This window comes from Hyaena hyaena, unplaced genomic scaffold, assembly GCF_003009895.1.
Source record: "Hyaena hyaena isolate Hyena2069 unplaced genomic scaffold, ASM300989v1 scaffold_175, whole genome shotgun sequence".
Taxonomy (NCBI): domain Eukaryota; kingdom Metazoa; phylum Chordata; class Mammalia; order Carnivora; family Hyaenidae; genus Hyaena; species Hyaena hyaena.
The window spans coordinates 2,318,828-2,341,536 of NW_024080808.1; the positions used below are offsets into that span (position 1 = coordinate 2,318,828).

The following is a 22,709-nucleotide window of genomic DNA, read 5'->3' on the forward strand; positions in this document are numbered from 1 at the left end:
TTTATGAGCCAGTCATTTAAATAAGTCTGATAAAGAACATGGTATACTTGTGTGAGTAGATTTTTAGTATGTCTTTGAGGGGGTGTATGTTGATTCTAGCATATCATTTTTTTACTAGCTTTAAGGATATACATTGGGTGGATAATATAGTATAGTAATATTTTTTACTAGCTTTAAGGATATACATTGGGTGGTAAAATTCCAATTAGTAACAATAAAAATTTTAGACTGTTAAACATTTTTATGTTGTAATCTTTCAAAATGATGATTCTTTAAGGTTCATTAGAAGAAAAATTGGTTTTTTAAAATACACTATGGCATATAGGTAAAGCTTCAACATGTTTAATTATTAACAAAGATTTTAAGTTCAATTTAGTATATATGCTGTTGTCATAAATTTCCAGCCATTTTAGTTGTAAAACATACAGTTATGAGTTAAGATAAGATGTTTGACTTTGAAGGTTGTGGGAAATTTTGTAGTACATTTGAAAATTATCACTGGTCTTAAGGAAAGAACATTTGCTGTCCAAAAAGCCACACTGTTGGAAAAATAAATCAAATTGACCATATCTACAAAGAAAAACCATATTCTAATCTATTATTTTGCTTCTTACCTCCAAGCTTCTGAAATATCATATTTCATAAATTAATTAGGGTGACAAATCTTTTCCACCTAAATTTTCTCAGGTATATAAGGTAAAGCCTTGAACATACTGCTTGATTAGTGTTTCACTCACTTTATAATTTATCTATGCAGGCAATAATCAGTTTTAAAAAGGTTGAAATAAATGGTATCATACAGGTTAGTCCTGTACTTCATTCTGGCCAAAATATGTATAACCTCAATCCAATCATGAGAAGACATCAATTAACTCAAATTAAAGGACATTCTACAAAACAACTGATCAGAGCACTTCAAAAGTGTTAAGGGGTCTCGTTAACTAGATGAGGGGAATCCTTTCACAATGTATATCAACTTAACCATGATGTACACTTTAAATATTTTATACTTTTGTCAGTTATAACTCAGTGATTTTTTTAAGTGTCAAAGTTACGAAAGATTGAAGAATATGTCAGAGGAAACTAAGGGAACACGACAATGAAATGCAACATGGTACCCCAGATTGAATCCTAGAATGGAAAAGGACATTAGGAAAACTGGAGAAGTCTGAATAAAGTCTGTATCTTCGTTGCTAGTATTGTGCCATTATTAATTTCTTAGTTTTGGTAATTGTACTGTAGTTACACTAACTTCAGAGGAAGCTAATATGTGATAATTCTCTGTTCTATTTTTGCACCTTTTCTGTAAATATAAAATTATTCCACGATAAAAATGTTTTTTAAAAAAGGCCAAAAGGGTAATTAAAATAGTAAAAAAAAAAAAAAATTAATTAACCCAAAAGAAATCAAGGGGATTTCTTGAAACAAGAAACAAAATACAGATGGAACAAAGAGAAAATAAATAGGAAATGGTAGACCTAAATTCACTCATGTCAATAATTACAATAACTGTAAGTGAACTAATGCTCCAGTTAAGCAGAGATTGACAGATTAGGAATGTAAAACCTGACTATATGATCCCTACAAGAGTCACCCTATCAATATAAAGTCACAGATAAGTTACTGTTCAAACTAATTTGGGATGCTCTGGCATCACAGGTGTTGGTGGATCTTGACTTAAAACATTTAACAATTTGGCATGTAAAGTGTGTATTCACTGTTGCTAGATAAGAATATCCCTAACTGTGAGTATACAATTAGAGAACTCAAAAGGGTGAGAGGGGTTGCAGGAGTGCTAACCCTTTCTAACCAGTTTTCCTTTTCCTCTCTTCAGCAACTGAGAAGAATCCCACCTCCTAGCTTTTAGTCACTGTTTTTTATAAACTTATCTAATTAGTTTCTCAGATATCCAAGAAGGTTTCTAGGACTTTTCTCATTATAGCTGGCAGGTTTGAGATGTGCAGACCTGCTTCCCCTAAAGTTGAGATTATCTAGGTTAACAGCTTTTAGGACAGGAAAAGTCACGGAGTTGTTTTGTTCTGAGGATTAGTATGTCATCAGCAACCCCGTTTTTTGATACTTTGATTGCTTTCAGAATTATATAATGACGAAAATCTCTTTAAGAGGTGGATTAGTAGGGAAACTTATTGGATATGCTTTAAAGTACTTTAAATCTTTTTCATTGTTGTATAAGGCTTCAGTATAACATTTTAATTAAAGTTAGTATTTAATAAGTTAACATTTTGAGTTTATGAATATTTTTGCTAACATGAGAATTCTTCACTAAAACTTTACTTTAGGGGGAAAATGAAGTAATGCTTTCTAGCACTTGAATTTCACTTAATGATGATCCCCATTTGGATTGACAGTAATTAGTTTTTGTCTCTACTGTACTAATGATAGTACCCCTAATTCTCTGCTTTGGGTTGAAAAAATTTGAGCTTTCTAATTATGCTATGGGATGTTGTGACAGATACAGCAAGTGACTTTCAAGTAAAATAAGAATTTAACTTGAGAAGAAGGTAAAGAACCATGTCTATTTAATTTTGTGAAAATACTTTAAATAAATGTGCTTCTCTATTTTTATTATATAGGGATGTTTGTCTTTTTTAAATCTCTAAATTGTACTGTTCCTTTAGAAACAAAAACCTTTCTTTTTTATATTTTGAGTAGCTTTCTGAAAGTGTTTGCATAATTTTGAAGTGTAGTCAGATGGTCTATATTTGACCATTTCAAGTGGATTTTTAAATAATTGCTTATTTAAAATGTGAAAAAAAATGTATTAGTCTATAACTAGCAGTATTTGACAGGGAAAATGTTGACTTCAGGGTGAGGTGCTGATTTGTCAAATATCAAGTCTATGTCTGGCTTTATGCTGGTTATTTCATGCTTACAAAATGTCATAGCATACATTTTTACTAATGATTTTTTTATTAATTTTCTTCTAGTAAATATGAATTTGGTTCATGTTAGTTTTACCAGTGGATATTTTAAAAATCTAGATTTTGTTTCTTTGAGTAGTAAAGTCTAAATTTTATGTTATTTGATCTACTTTGATATTTAGCTCTTTCCTAATGAATTTTTTGTTTAAAAATGTTTCCTGCAAGTGGTACATCTACTCCTCAATAACTGACCTGAAGGCATCTGAGAGAAGACACTTTTTCAGTGAAGAAAATTGTTTCAGTTGTCATTTTCCACCTCTCTGTGACAATGAAATGTTTTTATAATCTTGATGTTATAATCCAGCTTTTAATTATAGTCTGTAACCATCTGATTACATATAGTTGTAATTATTAAGTGTCTTATAAGCATTTCTGTTGTCTTTATTGCACAAATGTCTGAATATACTTCATCTGTACATTTAACAGATTTTAGAAATATTTTTAGTACTATACAACAGGAATTAAATATGTTCGTATTTAAGCAGTATTTAACCTTTGAATGTCATGTTAATGTAGAAGGGAGAGAGGATGCAAAAGCAAATACTCTTTAGAACGTAAATTTGAACTAAGTCCTAAAGATTCTTGTGGTTCATTAATTGAACTGATTTGTAAGGTTCAATTTCAAGTGGATTTTTAAATAATTGCTTATTTTAAAATGTAAAGAAATTTACTGATACATAACTTTAGCAATGTTTGACAGGAAAAATGTTGACTTTAAGGTTATCTGCTGATTTGCCAAATATCAAGTCTATGTCTGGCTTTATGTTGTCATTTTCATGCTTACAAGATGTCATAGCATACATTTTTACTGGTGACTTTTTTTCCATTATTTATTACAATCTTTCATTATTTTATCACTAATTTAAAAGCACAGCTTCCAATTTAATTCATTTTAGCATAAGTTCATTTTAAAAATTCTTTTAACAACTCAAACATAGTTGTAAAAAGAATATTTTGTTTCTGTGGGAAGCTTCCATTATATACTTTAGTAATAGAAGGCATCTAGTGGAATGTATACTGTGATATTTTCTCAGGAAAACTGCATTAGATGTTTAAAATGTTACTTATTGCCTTATTAATTTGCACATCAGCTGTTGGCTATGTCATGGTCACAAATTTGGTGAGAGTAAATAACCTTAGTATTGTGAAGATGGGACTTATAAATCCCTATGCATACAAAAACACCATGACCTATTTTTTATTCTATCTGTGCAAAGACATTAAATACGATCACATAGTTGACTTTAACTGATAGGTATCATTTGCCTTTTTTCTTTCAAGAAAAGTAGAGTATATATTTGATAAACATTATTAAGTTAATGTTTTGCTTTACTGATTTTTAATTACAAATTATGTAAATAAATCATTTAGAATAATGTTTGTCAAATACAACTCATTTTTTAAAGTTAATACAACAAAAAGGCAAAGCAGCAAACCTCATTTAAAATTTACTTTGAAGCTCAGTGTTTTTGCTTTCTTAGTTGTCTACCACCTCCCTCCCTTCTCCCTCCCTTCTCTGTTCAAATGGAGAGGATATAAGGAGAGTACAGATGCGGCAGGTCTTAAGCGAAAGCGTTCTCAAGGTACAGTAATTGTAGTTTTATTTCTCCATGTAGTTATACACCCTGGCTTATAGCATTCGGTATTTAAAGCATAGAAATTATTAGTTTTTAGAAATGTGTCCAGTATGCTATTTTGCTTAGAGTTACTTAATTTTAAGCGCTATAAATATTTGTTTAAAATAATGTGTGTGGTCCAGTAATGGCATGTTCACCAATACTAAGATGTTTTACTTTAAGACAGTGTGTGGATGGTTTGAGGAGGAACAAAATTTCATGGGCTTAACACTGTTCTCTTCATATCTTGTCTTACAGTTTCAGTGTTTTAAGCATATGTTGCTCAAAACTATTTTAACAAAAATATGGATTAGAAACATTAGGTAAAAAGGCATAAAACAGTGATTTGGATCAGGCATAGAAAAGTAAATAATTACTACAGTCTTGCAAAGGATTTTTTTAATTTATGAAAAGTTCATTAAAAATAAAAGCTGAGTTTGTACATTGTTTTTGTGGGCGGGCAAATTGAAGATATTAATGTTTGTTACATTAATTGCATCTTGGTCTGCGTTCAGTGTTAGTAATATGTCCTAGCAAATAAGTGAAATAGAAATTGATTTTTCATAAATTTTTGAAATTGCATTTGAACCGTAACTAAGAAGTGCAGTTCCCCAGAAAGGATTTACTTTTCCTGTGTGTTCTAGTAGGGAATAGGTTTTTGTTAAAATGACTTTTGGTCTTAGATCTTGATGAGGGCTATAACCTTTGATTTTTAACTTGAGGTTATTTCCCACCCACCCTCAAATCTGAATAGTTAGACTCTGCCGGTAACTAGCTTTGTGGCAAGACTCTATTAAGGGACTCTTGGTACCTCTGGGTCTTTATATATAATAGGAGATTATATGTTGCTGAAAAGGGATTTTTTAAGAAATAAATCAGGCATAGTGATTTTAAGGTGCCTGGTTTTCTGAAGGGTATGTGAATTTTTCTCAACTCTATACCAGAGATATAGAGGAAAGTTTAAGGCCTTCGGAATACAAGAATTATCAAGTACGAATCAGTGGATATGTTATGACACTTCTCTGAATCTGTTGCTTCCACAAACATTACTGAATTTGTGACACATGTCCAGACTGTGCTAAGACAGTGGCGCTAGTGGTCAAAATGATCAGGACACAGTCCTTGCCTCACAGACCTTATGGATTCTTTGAGCATATAGGGTTCTTTCTTTTTTTTTTAAGAGCCTATTTTCAGAAATGTAGTAACCATACTGACTTGAACATCATAGTAGAAAAACATTTCTTTGATTTCTTACGAAAATATCTTCCAACTTGGGATTTCTGTTATGGCAAGCAATATCCAGTGATAATTGGTTTAATACCCATTCCAAAACTACCTTATTTGTAATCAATTAGATTGTTCTCTTCCCGGTTTAAAGATAATTTTTTTCCCCCGTAGTCTTGTCTTGCACAGCTGAGTGAAATTTTCACAGATCCAAAAATAAAATCCACAGAAGGAAGGAAACTTAAGTTTCTATGTCAAAGGTATTGAGGACTTGCATGAAGGTATATATTATCCCTTAGACCTAAGAAATGTCTTATCACCTGGGAAAGCAGTTCTTTAATAATCAGAATATATTAACTGCCTGTTAGAGGTTAAAACTATGGTGAGTAAGCCAGTTATTCCATGTTTTGCTAACAAGTTGCCATTCCCTGTAGCATGGTTCATCATTTATAAGATCCTTATCCATTACTTGCTTCAGTTTAATATGTGTTTCAGGAAAATAATTTTCCATTGAACTGAGTTCAAATAATTATTCAGAAATCTGTGTATTCTAATTCTTTGCACAAATGAGAGACCTTCAAATTAATTTTTCCTTTTTGCAACAGCTATTCATAGTTTCAAGTTGAGTCGCAATCACGTGGACTGGCACAGTGTGGATGAAGTGTATCTTTACAGTGATGCAACAACTTCTAAAATTGCAAGGACAGTCACCCAAAAACTGGGATTTTCTAAAGGTAATTGTTAAATACAGTTTGTCAAAATTGGGGGAATTTTTTTTCCTGTATTCAAAAGGGACTATTCAGATTCTATTCTTAGTATATTTTAAATATTATTAAATTTAGTGATACTTACTGCCCTGTTAAATGAAACTTTTATTAAGGTGATTGAGTTCACATGTATTCATCAGTGAATAAACATACAGTTAGAATGATCTGACAAGATTAATAAATATCTTTTATACTTCTAGAAACACAACAGCATTCAAACTTCAGGCAGTGATGTGAAAATAAAATATGGCAATTGAAGGTGAAAACTAAAAATTTTCTATTGGATTTAGTCATATAGAGTTCATTGGTGACTTGGATGGATTGAGGGAGCAGAAACCAGATTGGCATGGGTTGAAGTCTAAGTAGGTGAAAAATAGAAGCAACAAGAATAGACGGCTTTTTACAGAAGTTTGACAAAAGGAAAGAGGAAATGGTGCTTGAGGAAGATGTGAGAGCATTAGTAATAAATTTTTCAGAAATGTTTGTTAAGCTTGATATTAATCTTTTCAATTCTTTTATAATTTCTTTGATAACAAGGTGTGCTTGAATATCTTATTACATGTTTCCTAGTCATTTATCTTTGTTTAGTGAATTACCTTATGCTTTTAGCCCATTTTGCTATATGATTGGTTGTCTTTTCACTTTTTGATTAGTAAGCTCTGTTTTCCACTTCAGTAATCAACTCATTATGCACTAAATTTTGCACAATTTTTCCCAGTTTGTCATTCATCTTTTATCATTGCTTTATGGTATTTTTTTTTTTTATAGAAACTTTTAAAAATATTTATGTGTTCAGTCTGTTCTTCCCTCCTCCCTTTTCTTTTCCTTGTGGTTTCTGGCTTTGGTGTCATGCCCAGTTCAGCCGTTTATATCTGAGCCAGTCAGTACACACCATTTTCCAAATTTCATCCCCACCCAACCCAGTGAAATTTTTTCTTAGTATTCCTTTTTCTTTATTATTTCTTTCAATATATTGCCAAAATGTTATTTCGGTAGTAAATAGTAAACCTGGAATCATAATTTTTCTACAGCATCAAGTAGTGGGACTAGACTTCATAGAGGTTATGTAGAAGAAGCCACATTAGAAGACAAGCCATCACAGACCACTCATATTGTATTTGTCGTGCACGGCATTGGGCAGAAAATGGACCAAGGAAGAATTATCAAAAATACAGCCATGTGAGTTCTTTGATGAATACATTCTCCATCACTAGAATACAGACTTTTGTCTGGGGTATAACAGCGTTTACTCATTCCACCACATGTTTCTTCAATCCCAACTACTCTAATATCTCTTATGTTATAGATGGAATTTCTGGACCAAATTTTGAGAGTGATTATGTCATGATGGTGATGATGATGATGATGACGACGATGATGATGGTGATATTTGAGGTTTTTCCCCAACAGCATGGGGAAGAGGAAGAATAAGAAAGTGTTTTTAACTTATTAATTTACGTTATACTAAAGTTAAAGGAAAGAAAAACTGTAATTTTTAGTTTGTGTCTTACTCACTGAATTGAGCAGAAAGAGAATAATTGCAAGGTTGCATAATTATGAAAAACCTAAGAATTACTTAAATTGCTATGGAGCACCTGGGTGGCTCAGTCAGTTAAGCATCTGACCAGCTCAGGTCATGATCTCGCAGCTTCTGAGTTCAAGCCCCACATTGGGCTCTCTGTTCTCAGCACTGAGCCTGCTTCCCATTCTCTGTCTCCCTCTCTCTCTACCCTTCCCCAGCTCAATCTGTCTCCCTCTTCCTTTCTCTCGAAAATAAGTAAACATTTAAAATAAATAAATAAATAAATTGCCAATTAGCAGCTTAACCGGGCCAATTAATTACTACCAGAGGAAACTGAACTCTAAATTTTACATAGAGAATAATGGGTGTTTTACCAACATACCACATACATTATTTACCCCATTAATTTTTTTTTATTCAACTTCATTCTTTTTTTTTTATCTTTATTCTAAAAACTCTAAGGTATTATGGGCATGGGGAATGTTTATACTTGTATGTATTTGAAAAATGTTAAGGACTGTGTTGAAAGGACATGTTAGGGTTAAGCCACCATAAATTTGGCTCTAAACTAGCAACCAATATGAAGAAAAATCTAATCAGACTTATGATGAGATGAAAACAGATCAGTTGTTGGTTCAGAACACACTTTATCTGGTTCTGAGGCTTCAAGTAATGTATTTCTTGAGTCCTTACAGAGCAAATACTGTGTGGTACCAGGAATTCTGTCCTAATCAACATCTCTATAATCAATGTTGAGTTTTGTTTCACCTTCTATTGTAACACCTCTTAATGTCAACTGATGGATTAAAGTAAAAGTACAGTTCAACTTTAAAAAATTTTGTCAGATACTGCCACACCGCCCTAATTTTTTGTCAATGTTCATAGCTTCTATTACAAAAATCTCTTCTCTCTGATTCTGACTTTATTTTCTGGTTGAGTTGCACATTGTTTCTTATAATATTTATATTCTTATGTTAAAATGGTGGTCTCTTGCTTGGATATCTAGGAATCTGAGATATGGGTTTAATGGCATATTCACTCTGGAGCTGTTGATAAATAAGAAGGTATCAGCTTGCTTTTATTGGATGTAGGTGAGGGAAAACCTAACACAAAACGGCTTAAGCCGAAAGAGGATTTAGTAGTTCATAACACTGAGAAGTCTAAATCTAAGATTTGTCAGTCCTGAGAACCAAGAATCCAGTTTCTATCTACTCTACTTTCCTTCATTTTTGAGCTATTCTCAGACATCTCCTGTGGTTCCAGATATGGTTTATATGATGTTCAACTTCAAAAAGAAAGAGTAAGCCTATCTTTCCAGAAGTCCCAGCTAGTCTCTGCATTTCAGTGACCAATGGTGTTGTATCCAGCTGCCTGAATCTGTACATGCAGCCACGCAGGGTGTGATGTGCTGAGCTTGTCATCTCCCAGAGTCAGATGGAAGTTGGCTTCATCATCACCATAGGAAAAGGTAGAGCCACAGATAAAAGTCAAGAGCTATTATTGGAAGTGGGATGAATGAATCCAGAGTGGCTCAAAAAAAACAAGTGTCTGCTTACAGAGAAGATTGCTGTCATTCCTTCAGAAACGGGGAAATTTGATAGAAAACTTCCCACATAAACTAGTAATTGATAGAAAATAAACAAAAAGGAATTCTGATTAATAATAAACAGGAAAATCCAGAGGATTTCTTAACTCTTTCCCTGCTTTCTACCGTTCCTTAGTAGTCCAGAACTGTAAAAAGAGTAAAGTTTACTTCATCCTTGTCACTACCATTCTGAATCTTGTTTGTATTTGTGGGACTACAGTGGAAATGAACAAAGTAGTGAGGGATTATCAGAACCGACTCTTTTGGCAACCTTTTGTTCTCTGAGGACCTCTTGAAATCATGTTTCAGAAGCCCGGAATTAAAGGTTTTTCCCTCTCTTCCTTTCCCTCTTCTTATCCCCTTCCTTCTTCAATTCTTTACTATCTTCTTTGATCTATCCCTTTATTTCATTTTTTTAGTAATTCCAATTAATTACACCCAAGTGATTTAGTAGACCTACCTGCTTGTCCAGTCTCTACGAATGTGACCATTTGAGAACTAGGATAGTGATCCTGTGGAGTGGGGGACTGTGTAAGTTTACTGTAGAAGAGGACAGTATTTTAAGCAAATGTGTTTTTCTGAGTTTATAACTCAGTCAGGGTTCTTTAGCCCCATCAGTATGATGTTTTTGACCAGTTAATTCTTTTCTTTTAAAATTTTTTCATATTTATTTTTGAGAGAGAAACATGCATGCATATGCTTGTTTGCATGAGAGGAGAAGGAGCAGAGAGAAAGGGAGAGAGAATCCCAAGTAGGCTTCATGCTGTCAGTACAGAGCCTAATGTGGGGCTAGATCTCACCAACTGTGAGGTCATAACCTAAGCTGAAACCAAGAGTCGGATGCTCAACCAACTGAGCCACCCAGGCACCCCTAACCAGATAACCATCATGAAATACATAAGAACTATACAGCCGTGAAACATGAATATGTGGGTAGAATAATAATAGAAATCTTAAAATATAGTCTTATATACTCATACATCTTTTTTTTTTTTTTATGTTTATTTCTGAGAGAGAGGGAGAGAGAAAGAGAGAGAGAGAGAATGAACGGGGAAGGGGCAGAGAATGAGGGAGACACAGAATCCAAAGCAAGTTCCAGGCTCTGAGCTGTCAGCATGGAGCCCAATGTGGGGCTTGAACTCACAAACCATGAGATCATAACCTCAATAGAAATCAGAAGCTTAACCAACTGAGCCACCCAGGCACCCCATACTCATACTTCTTAAAACTGAACACTTGAAAAGATGTCAAAGAAACTTAAAAATGTATTTGTAACCATAACTGGAGTATCTGCTTTAAAAAATAAAAAACAAAAAAGGAACTTTTTTTCCACATTTATTTATTTTTGAGAGAGAGCACATGCAAACAGGGGAGGGATAGAGAAAGAGAATCAAAGCAGACTCGAGGCTCCAAGCTGTCAGCGCAAAGCCTGACATGGAGCTTGAACTCACAAACCATGAGACCATGACTTGAGCCCAAGTAGGATGCTTAACTGACTAAGCCACCCAGGCACCCCTGGAACTTTATTAGACTCTGTGGGTGAAAAAAGAGATTGTGCCTTTAAGTCTGAAGTTCTGACTACCATATTTATTTTCAGTAATAATAAAGGAAGCAGATTTTGGCGACCTAGAATTTATTTAGACATTTTTAAATAGCAACATTGGGGATATAGAATCAATAAAATAGAAATAATGCTTTTTAAAATATACTAGTAATGGAGATAGACTTTTTAACAAATAGTATTGGGATAACTAGATAGCCATAGGAAAAAAATAAAATTGGGTCCATTTCTCACACTAAGATAAATTTTTATTGGATCAGATTTAAACATAAGAAATGAAACCATACAAATACTATGGGTTTTAAAGGTGGGATCGAGGGGAGTTTGAATTCTTCTACACTTCAGGAATAGAGAAAACTTCTTAAGTATGACTTAATCCAGAAGCAATAAGGAAAAATATTGATAGATATGTTTTTTACCCAAGTAAGCTATGTGATAAAAACATAAAATAAGACAAACTGAGAGAAAACCTGCAGCTTACATCACAGATAAACAATTAATATCCTTAATATACATAGGGAACTTCTAAAAACAAACAAAATTGCCTAACCACCTTTTAGAAAAACAGGTGTAAGAGATAAACAGCCAATTCCCAGAAAAGTGAATTGTCAACATTGCTCATAAACTGTAAATTAAAATTGCACTAAAATGCTATTTCTTGACTATGAGATTAGCAAAAATCCAAAATTTAACAACATAATCTTTTAGCCAGACTGTAGGTAATAGGCATTCTCAAACTGCTAGCCAAATGTAATGAAGAGAGAGAATGTGGCAATATCTATCAAAATTATATATGCATTTATTCTTTAACCCAGCAAACTCGACTTCTGAATCAAGGATAATATCAGCAAAAATATTTTTGAAAAGATATATGCACAAAATTATTTTTTGCAGCATTGCTTGTAGGAAATTACCCAAATGTGCACCAGTAAGAAACTGGTTGGTAAACTATGGCTATTAACATGATGGAAAACGATGGAAAACTATGTAGTTGTAGAACAGTAAGGATATTCTCTCTATATTATAATGGGTCTTTGAAAAGATTGGCAAAACTGAGAAACCTGCAGCATGGTCAGTGTAGACCAAGAAAAAAGAAGATTCAAATTGCTAAAATCAGGAATGAAAGAGGGGACATAATTACTGACCTTACAGAAATCAAAAGGATTATAAGGGAATACTATGCACAGTTCTGTGCCAACAAATTATATAGCCTAGATGAAATGAGCAAATTCCTAGAAAGATACAAACTACCAAACTGATTTGATGATCAGTAAGAAGAAACAGAATCTAAATGGATCATTAACAAGTAAAGCATTTGAGTTAATAATCAAAAAACTTCCTTCCAAAGAAACAAAAAGGCTCAGGACCAGATGGCTTCACTGGAAAATTGTGCAAAAAAGAGTTAGCACCAATTCTTCATAAACTCTCCAAAAACTAAAAGAAGACTTCTCAACTCATTCATTGAGGCCAGTATTGCCCTAATACCAAAACCAGACAGATATCATAAGGAAAAAAACAAAACAAAACAAAACAACTAGAGACCAGTGTCCCTTATGAATACGTATCAGTATTCCTTATGGACCCAAAAATTCTAACAAATACCAGCAAACTGAATCCAGCAACATGTAAAGAAGATTATACCCTACGACTGATTGGAATTCATCCCAGAATACAAAATTGATTAAACATATTTTTAAAAATAAATCAAGGGTAATACACCACAGTAATAGAACAAAGGGGAAAAAAACATCATGTGGTTTTTGATGCAGAAAAGGCATTGACAAAATTTAACCCCTTTCTTAGTGAAAACACTCAGGAGACTAGAGAAAGAAGGGAATTTCTTCTCTCTGATAAAAGGCATCTACAAGCCCATGGCTAATATTACACTCTGACAATGAATGACTGAAAGCTTTTCCTCAAGATCAACAATGAAACAGAGAAGTCCTGTCCCAGTTTTGTTCAACATTGTACTGTAAGTTTCATCCAGGGCAACTAGGCAAGTAAAAGAAATAATAAAAGAGATCCAGATTAGAAAGGAAGAAATAAAATCATCTCTGTTTGCAGATAACACGATCTTAAATAGAGAAAATCCTAGGGAATCTATACACAAAAAACTATTACTGCTAACAGATCAACTCAGCATGAACTCAGCAAAGTTACAGGATACAAGATCAATATGCAGAAATCAATTGTATTTATATACTAGCAGTGAACTATCTGGAAATTAAGAAAGCATTTCTAGGAATGCCTGGCTAGCTCAGTTTGAAGAGCGTGCACCTCTTGATCTCAGCGTCATGAGTTTGGGCCCCATGTTGGGATTGAGTTTACCTTTTTTTTTTTTTTTTAAAAGTAAAGAAAGCATTTCCGTTTATTACAGTATCAAAAAGAAAAAAAGAATAACCTACTTAGGAATAAGTTTAATAAAAGTATAAGTTTTTTACACTGAAAACTATAGTACACCATTGAAAGAAATTAAAGAAGACCTAAGTAAATTAAAACAACCTATGTTTCTGGATTAGAAGACTTAATGTTGTTAAGATGGCAATACTTACCACATCCCTATTAAAGTCCTACCTGTCTTTTATGCAGAAATTGACAAGCTGATTCTAAAATCCACATGGAAATGCAAGGAACCCAGACTAGCCAAAACAATCTTGAAAAAAAACAAAGATGGAAGACTAACATTTCTCAGTTTCATAAGTTGCTGCAAAGCAAGATCAATGGAATAGAATCAGAGTTCAACTGATTTTCAGAAAGAGTGCCAAAACAATTCATTGATGAAAGAATAGCCTTTTAACAAATGGTGCTAGGGCACCTGGATATCTATCTGCAGAAGAATGAAATTAAACCCTACCTCACACGTACACAAAAATTAATTCAAAATCAATCAAAAGCCAAATACAAGAGCCAAAACTATAAAAGTCTTAAAATTTAGGAGTATATCTTTATAACCGTGGATTAGGCAAGGTTATAAAGGTTCCTGAGATACGACATCAAAAGTAGAAGCCACAGAGGAAAAAAGAGAGAAATTGGGCTTTGGCAAAAATTAAAACCTTTGTTCTTCAAAGGACATTATCAGGAAAGTGAAGACAACCACAGAATGGGAAAAAATATTTGCACATCATAACCTGAGAAGGATCCAGTATCTAGCATATATAAAGAACTTTTATAATTTAAAAAAACTAAATTTTTTAAGTGGGTAAAGGATTTGAATAAACATTTGTCCAAAGAAAATATACCAGTGGCCTATAAGCACGTAAAAAGATGTTCAAAATCATTAGGTATTAGGGAGATGCAATTCATAACCACAAAGAGATGCCACTCCACACCTGCTAAGTTAGCTCTTATCAAAAAGATGGAAAGAACAAGTGTTAGTGAGGATGTGGTAAAATTAGAACTCTCCTGTGTTGCTGTTGGGATTGTAAAATACAGTACAACTGCCTTGGAAAGTAGTTTGGCACTACTTCAAGAATTTAAACGTAGAGTTTAAAGTCAATAATTCCACTCCTCGGTATATACCCAAAAGAATTGAAAGCATAGCAACACAAAACCCTGGTAAAGAATATTCATAGCAGCATTATTCATAATAGCCAAAATTATATAAACAATCCAAATGTTCCAATGCAAATGGATAAACAAAAGCATATTCATACAATGAAATATTATTCAACTATGTAATATATTATTCAACTATAAAAAGCAGCAAAGTACTGATTCACAGTACAACATGGGTAAACCTTGAAACATTATGGTAAGTGCAAGAAGCCAGACACAAAAGGCCTCATATGTAGGATTCCATTTATATGAACTATCCAGAATAAGCGGGTCCATAAAGACAGAAAGTGGATTCGTGATTGCCAGGGCTGAGGGAGAAGAAATATGGGGAGGTGACTGCTATGGCTACATTGTTTTTTTGTGTAGGTGATGTAAGTTCTGAAATTAGATAGTAGTGATGATTGCACAACTCTATGAACAAACTAAAAAGCCCCTGAGTTGTTCACAAGGAAAAACTAGTGAGGTTGTGTCACAAGGACACAGAAGCCAACTTGAAGAGATACTGATCAAAAAAGGAGATAATTTGGGCATCAGTAACAATAATAACTACGGTGGATTGAAATGCTTCAAATATGTTTAAGTGTATGAGTTACTAAAGATGTCAAAAAATATAGAAGCCAAGAACTCAATATTTTGCAAATTGTTAACAGAAGGGAAGAATTAACTATTCGTCCTTCATTCTCTCAGCTCATACAGAAACTATTTGGTTGTACTACAATGCAGCCAAATATCTAATGTGAAGAAGTTTCTCTTTCTAGAATTATAAGCTTTACAAACAAATAAAGAGTGATGGAAACATAATAAATTAATGAATCTAAGCAGTGATCGTCATAACTGCTAGCTTCACCAGACAGACACGAACACGGATGTGTGCACCTGTGGAGTAGTAGTGGTCTTGCCAAAACCATAGAACTTTAATCTGATCAAGCCCCTATTTCTCACGAACTAGATATGGGAAATAGAGGACAGAGAGCATGTTAAATACCTTGGGGATACAGTCGTTAAAACTCAGACTCTGAGGAACTCTAAAGGACAAAAATAAATTACAAAACAAAAAAGGAGAGAGAAAAGAACCTATAGATTAAAAGACTTAAGAGACATATCTACCAATTACAGTGTGTGGACTATACAGTAGTCCCCCCCACCCCACCCTTATCTGCAGTTTCTCTCTCTCTGGTTTCAGTTACCTAGGGTCCACTGCAGTCTGGAAGGAGAAGATAGTAGCCTAACGCTGTCACAGTGTATGTGTCATTCACCTCACTTCATCTCACCGCAGAGGCATTTTTTTTATTTTTTAATTTTTTTAAATCTTTATTTATTTTTGAGAGAGGGAGAGACAGAGTGTGAGCCGAGAAGGGACAGAGAGAAGAGGAGACACAGAATCCAAAGTAGACTCCAGGCTCTGAGCTGTCAGCACAGAGCCCAGCACGGGGCTCAAACCCATGAACCGTGAGATCATGACCTGAGCCGACATCGGATGCTTAACCAACGGAGCCACCCAGATGCCCCTTGGCAGAGGCATTTTAACATCTCATATGTTATTGCAAGAAGAAGGATGAGTACAGTGCAATAAGATTTTGAGGGCCCACATTCATATAACTTTTATTATACTATATTATAATTTTTCTTTTTTATTATTATTGTTATTAAGCTCTCACTGCGCCTAATATATAAATTAAACTTGTCATATGTGTATGTATAGGAAGAAACAGTATATATAGGGTTCAGGACTATCTGCAGTTTCACACATCCATTGGGGGTCTTGAATGTATCCCCACATGTAAAGGGGGAACTGTTGTATTTGGAGCTCAATTCAAACAAATATAAAAATATATTTTATATTATAAAATAACATAGTCTAACTCGGAAAATGGAACCGCTGAACTACATATTTACTGAAATTAAAGAATTGTTAAAAGTTTTGGTATGATTGGAGCACCTGGGTGGCTCAAGTAGTTAAGCCTCTGACTCTTGGTTTGGGCTCGGGTCATGGATCTCACAGTTTGTGAGTTTGTGCCCCACATCCAGCTCCATGTTAGCAGTGCTGGCAGTGCAGAGCCTGCTTGGGATCTTCTTTCTTCCTCTGTCTCTGCCCCTACTTCTTGTTCTCTCTCTCTCTCTCTCTCTCTCTCTCAAAAATAAATAAAATTTAAAAAATAGTTTTGGGGGTGCTTCGGTGGCTCAGTTGGTTAAACGTCCCACTTCGGCTCAGGTCATGATATCATAGTTTGTGGGTTCGAGCCCCATGTCTGAACCTACTTCAGATTCTGTGTCTCCCTCACTCTCTGTCTCTCTCTCTCAAAAATAAATAAGCATTTAAAAAAAGTTTTGGTATGATAATAGTACAGAATAGGTTATGTTTTCCTTATGTTTTAGTAATAGATACTAAACAGTTTACAGATGAAATGATGCGATGTCTGGGATTTGCTTCAAAATATTACGGGGGAAGAGTGCTTCTATAAAGGGTTAGTGTGAGGGAATTTGGAGGGATAATAGAACTAGACCATATCTTAATTGTGATGCTAACCACAAAATCTATACAACTGATATCAAAAGGGGAAAAAAGTCAGTTTTACTGTATCTGAGTTTTAAAAATAAAATTTAAAAATTCATCTTTTGCGAGAATGGGTGGGAAAATAGATGAAATAAGACAGGCCATGACTTGCTATAATTGGGGGCAGGGCGATGGCACAGGGGGATATTTGTTGTACTGTTCTTTCTACTAAATATTACCATATGTAATTATTTAGATTATAACATGAAAGCTTGTAATATGTGAAATTGCAGTTGACAAATTTAGGGAAATAGCTTTGAAATGAGGGATACCTAGTATTGTGAACGATTGCAGAGTATAACAATAGTTAAAACATAATTGGATAAATTTAGAAGCAAGTAGAAATTGTATGGCCAAAGATAGGGTATTTTATACCCTATAAATACATATGAGAAGTTACTCTGATAACATTTTGTTTTGTTTTTATTTTTTTATTTTACTTTATTTTTTTTAGGATGAGAGAAGCTGCAAGAAAAATAGAAGAAAGGCATTTTTCCAACCATGCAACACATGTGGAGTTCCTGCCTGTTGAGTGGCGGTCAAAACTCACTCTTGATGGAGGTACAGTTTCTTTAAAAATCATTTAGTCATTGGCAACAAAGTGTTGGTTATTGGAAACAAAGTGCCTTCTGTTTAGCTGTCTTGAGGTATACTCACTCTTTGTTCTAGATTATTAAAATAAAATCCATTGATTTTTAAAGTAATTATATTGACATATGTTGATTTCACAGAGAGCAGAGTTTTCACACCTGCTCTCTGTGGATGAGGAGGCGGGGTGGGGAGGAGCCTGTGGAGGGAATAAAATGTCTAGTTTTTGACAGAAAGTGACTTGTCAACACGGAAAATGTTTGTTGTCCATGGTTCCATATGAGCTTACATTTTCTTCCTAATAATTTTCTTTTTTTGTATTTGGAATCCCAGGTTTTTTGTTTTCTTTTGTGGTGCCTGCATTCCTCAGGCTGGTGAATTATTATAATCTAGCATAGAGAAAGTATACAATATGTTTGTTTAATTAAAATCATTTTTGTTTGCTTCCTTTACGAGCTGTTCTCTAAAATATGCACCTTTCTTTACACAGCATTATGACCTTTTAATATTAAACCATTAGAATAGCATGTCTCAGCTGATGATTTGCATAATCTGGAAAATGAGTTGTGCTAGACCCGATGTCAGCTGCTTTGGTGGAGCTTCGCCTGTGTGCCTAGCGCTCCACGGGGCATTTTACTGGAGCATCTCATTTAATTTTCTCATAAACCTATGAAATATACCTAGTTTGTTTTTTCTACTTTACTACTAAGGAAACTGAAACCCATTAAAAGGTAAATGAATTTAACTAAGAACAGCAGGCAGAATCTAGGTCTTTATGAGATCAGAGCCCTTGTCACAGTACCAAACTGCCCCCCAGATGATCTCCAAGAATTCTTCCAAGACTGCGGTTCCATCTCATAGTCAGGAATGTCACTCATAGCTTATAAACCAAAATGGCATCCAAAGTTGTAATGAGTTTTAAAAAAAAAAAAGGTAGTGACTAAAGAAGGCTTCTCAGCAGCAGGAGCACATATATAAAGTTCTAGCATAATAACACTATCTTTTGGGCTTTTCCCATTTACCCAGATAAATTTGCTTTTTGTTGTTGTTGTTGTGTTTTTACAACTAGTTTATTGTCAAATTAGTTTCCACATAACACTCAGTGTTCATCCCCACAAGTGTCCTCCATGCCCATCCCCCCTCCCCCCACATCCATCAGTCCTCAGTTTTTGTCAGCATTCAAGAGTCTCTCATGGTTTGCCTCTCTCCCTTTCCCCTACCATTTCCCCCCTTCTTCTCCCCCTTGTTCCTCCGTCAAGTTCCTCCTAATCCTCCTATATATGCAAACATATGATATTTGTCTTTCTCTGCCTGACTTATTTCGCTCAGCATAACACCCTCAAGGTCCATCCATGTTGCTACACATGGCCAGATTTCATGGTTTCTCATTGCCATGTAGTATTCCATGGTCTAGATAAACCACATCTTCTTGATCCATTCATCTGTTGATGGACACTTAGGCTCTTTCCATGTTTTAGCTATTGTGGAGAGTGCTGCTATGAACATTGGGGTCCATGTGCTCCTATGCCTCAGCATTTCTGTATCCCTTGGGTAAATTCCTAGCAGTGCTATTGCTGGTCATAGGGGAGTTCTATTGTTAGTTTCCTTAGGAACCTCCACACTGTTTTCCAGAGGGGCTGCACCAGTTTACATTCCCACCAACAGTGTAGGAGGGTGCCCGTTCCTCCATATCCTCGCCAGCATCTAGAGTTCTCTGATTTGCTCATTTTAGCCACTCTGCCTGGTGTGAGGTGGTATCTCAGTGTGGTTTTGATTTGTATTTCCCTGATGAGGAGGGATGCTGAGCATCGTTTCATGTGTCTGTTGGCCATACCCAGATAAATTTCTGAGGCTCCTCAGAAATGTAGACAACATGGATGAATTAACACTTAATAAAACTCAAATTCTGTTAGGTTTAAACTACTGTGATAGAATCTCCAAGGCATTATGCTGAGTGAAAGAAGCCAGAGGAAAAACACCACTGTTTCTATTCTCAAAACCTCTAATGCCAAAAGTATGGAGGTTACTCCCTATACTAACCGTTTCTTTCAATTCTGGTGTCCTATAATTTAACTCACTTCTGCCACAGACTCCCCAGAGAGAGTGCAGTCAGGTTAAGGACTCAGTGCCACAGGACTGCCCCACCCCCTGCCTCAGATGCAATCACACCTTCCAGGTTGTCATTCGTACTTCTGACTGACTGACCATGACCTAATCCTGAGGTTCAGTAATTTACTAGAATGACTCACAGAACTCACAGAAACACTTATTTACATTTACTAGCTTAAAATTTACTGGTTTGAAGGATATTACAAAGGATACACTGAAAAGCTAGATGAAGAGCTATGTAGGGCAAGGTGTGGGGAAGGCGTGTGACGATTTTATACCTGTCTGAGTGCACCACACTTCCAGTATCTCCATGTATTTGCCAATTCAGAGGCTCCCCAGACCCTTTTGTTGTTTAGAGTTTTTATGGAGGTTCCGTTATGTGGACATAGTTGATTAAATCACCGATTGACCTCAGTCTCAAACCCCTCTCTCCTTTATGGAGGTCAGGGAATGGGGCAGAAAGTTCAGCCTCTAATGACATGGTTGGTTCCTCTGACAATCACCCCCCATCCTTCAAGGGTCACCTTATTAGCATAAACTCAGGTATGGTTGAAAGAGGCTTATTATGAATAATAAAAATTTTTGTCACCCATCATTCAGGAAATTATAAGGGTTTTAGGAACCCTGTGGCAAGAACCAGGGACAAAGATCAAACATACATTTCTTATTATAGTTGACTCTTGAACAATATGGAGGGTTAGGGGCACTGACCCCTCTACTCACGCAGTCAAAAATTTGTGTATAACTTTTGACTTCTCAAAAACTTGACTACTGGGGCACCTGGGTGGCTCAGTCGGTTGGGCGGCCGACTTTGGCTCAGGTCATGATCTCACGGCTCGTGGATTCGAGCCCCATGTCAGACTCTGTGCTGACAGCTAGCTCAGAGCCTGGAGGCTGCTTCGGATTCTGTGTCTCCCTCTCTCTCTGACTGTCCCCTGCTCACACTGCCTCTCTCTCTCTCTCAGAAATAAATAAAACATTAAAAATAATATTAAAAAAAACTTTACTACTAACTGCCTACTGTTGACCAGAAACCTTACTGATAACATAGTAAATTAACACATGTTTTATGTTATATGTATTACATTTTGTATTCTTATAGTAAAATAAGCTAGAGAAAAGAAAATGTTGGGGCACCTGGGTGGCTCAGTTGGCTGAGCATCTGACTCTTGATTTCGGCTCAGGTCATGATCCCAGGGTCATGAGATCGAGCCATGTTGGGCTCTGCACTGAGCATGGAGCCCACTTAAGATTCTCTCCCTCTCCTTCTGCCCCTCTTCAACATGCTCTATCTCTCTCTCTCTCAAAAGAATAGAAGAGAAAAGAAAAAATCTTATTGCAGAAACTATAAGGAAAAGAAAATGCACTTATAGTACTGTACTGTATTTTTTGAAAAAGATCCATGTATGAGTGGACCTGCACAGTTCAAACCCTCGTTGTTTGGGGGCCAGCTGAGTATCACAATATTACAGAAACCAAGCTCAAAGATTACATAATTTGTGCCTCCATTTATGTGACAGACTGGAAGAGACAAAATTGTAGAGACAGAGAACTGATTGGTGGTTACAGGGATTAGGGGAAGGTTTAAATTTAAAAGGGCAGTTTTTTTATGGTGATGGAATGGTTCTGTATCCTGATCATGGTGCTAGTTATGCAAAACTATATATGCATTAAAACTCAGAGTCAATTTTACTGTTTATAAATTTAAAAATATTGGTAAAGAGGATTTACCTACAATAAACATCATTGTCCTCATGTTGTTTTGTGTTGAAGAGCTAAAAACATTTCTTCTAAATCAAGAACAAGCTAAGGATGTCTACTCTTACAACAGATCCTCAATTAGAAGGCTTAACCAGTCAATAAGATAAAGAAAAGAAATAATAGTTTTAAGGAATGGAAAAGATCTGTTTTTATTTGCAGGTCTTATGGTTGTCTACACAGAATACACAAAAGAACCTACAGAAAAACTAGAATTAGATAGTTTACAAGACTGTGAAATAAAACATGTATATATGAAACTGACTGCATTCCTATATCCCAGCACAAACTATTTGAAAGAGGATAACAATATGAGGTTCCTAGAAATCTAATAAAATACATATATGTATATTAAAATGAAAAAAACTGTTAAAAGGTATTCAATACAACTTAAATATGTACAAAGATAGATCATTTTCATAGATTGGATGATTCGGTATCCTAGAGAAGTTAATTCTCCCAAACTGACCAATAGATTCCATGCAATGCCAATCAAAATCCCAATAGAGTTCCACAAAACTTGACAAGCTGATCCTAAAATTGTTGTAGAAGATCAGAGGCCCAAAAATAGCCAAGATACAGAACAAGAGGGTGGAGAAGTTGTCATGTGCTGATAGATAACTGAACTGTTTTTTAACTTTTGTATCTAAGACCATTTAGATTGGCAGAAGGGTAAGCAGACACATCAGTGCACCAGGCCAGAGACCCCGAGTCTGTGCTCAGTTTGGAAACCTGATGTATGACGGAGACAGCCTTTTGCAGATCCCTGATGAAGGGGTGGCCTATTCCACAAATGGTGCTTGGTAACCAGTTCTCCTAGGGGGGTAGGGAAGTGAAAATGATTCCTACCTCACATTCCAGATAGGTCAGACACATAATTTATGAAAGCTAAGACTTTAAAATGTATTAGGAAAAAAAATATGGGAGA

General features: G+C 35.1%; 1 protein-coding gene across 2 annotated transcripts in view; it reads left to right on the top strand.

Annotated features, from left to right (window-relative positions):
* Nucleotides 1-22,709, top strand: part of DDHD1 (DDHD domain containing 1) — a 97,324-nt gene that overhangs the window by 43,280 nt on the left and 31,335 nt on the right. For both annotated transcript variants that reach the window (XM_039240466.1, XM_039240467.1), the window contains exons 3-5: nucleotides 6,388-6,516; nucleotides 7,581-7,728; nucleotides 17,781-17,887. In XM_039240466.1, the coding sequence (XP_039096397.1) occupies nucleotides 6,388-6,516; nucleotides 7,581-7,728; nucleotides 17,781-17,887 (384 nt within the window). The remainder of the gene's footprint in view (nucleotides 1-6,387; nucleotides 6,517-7,580; nucleotides 7,729-17,780; nucleotides 17,888-22,709) is intronic.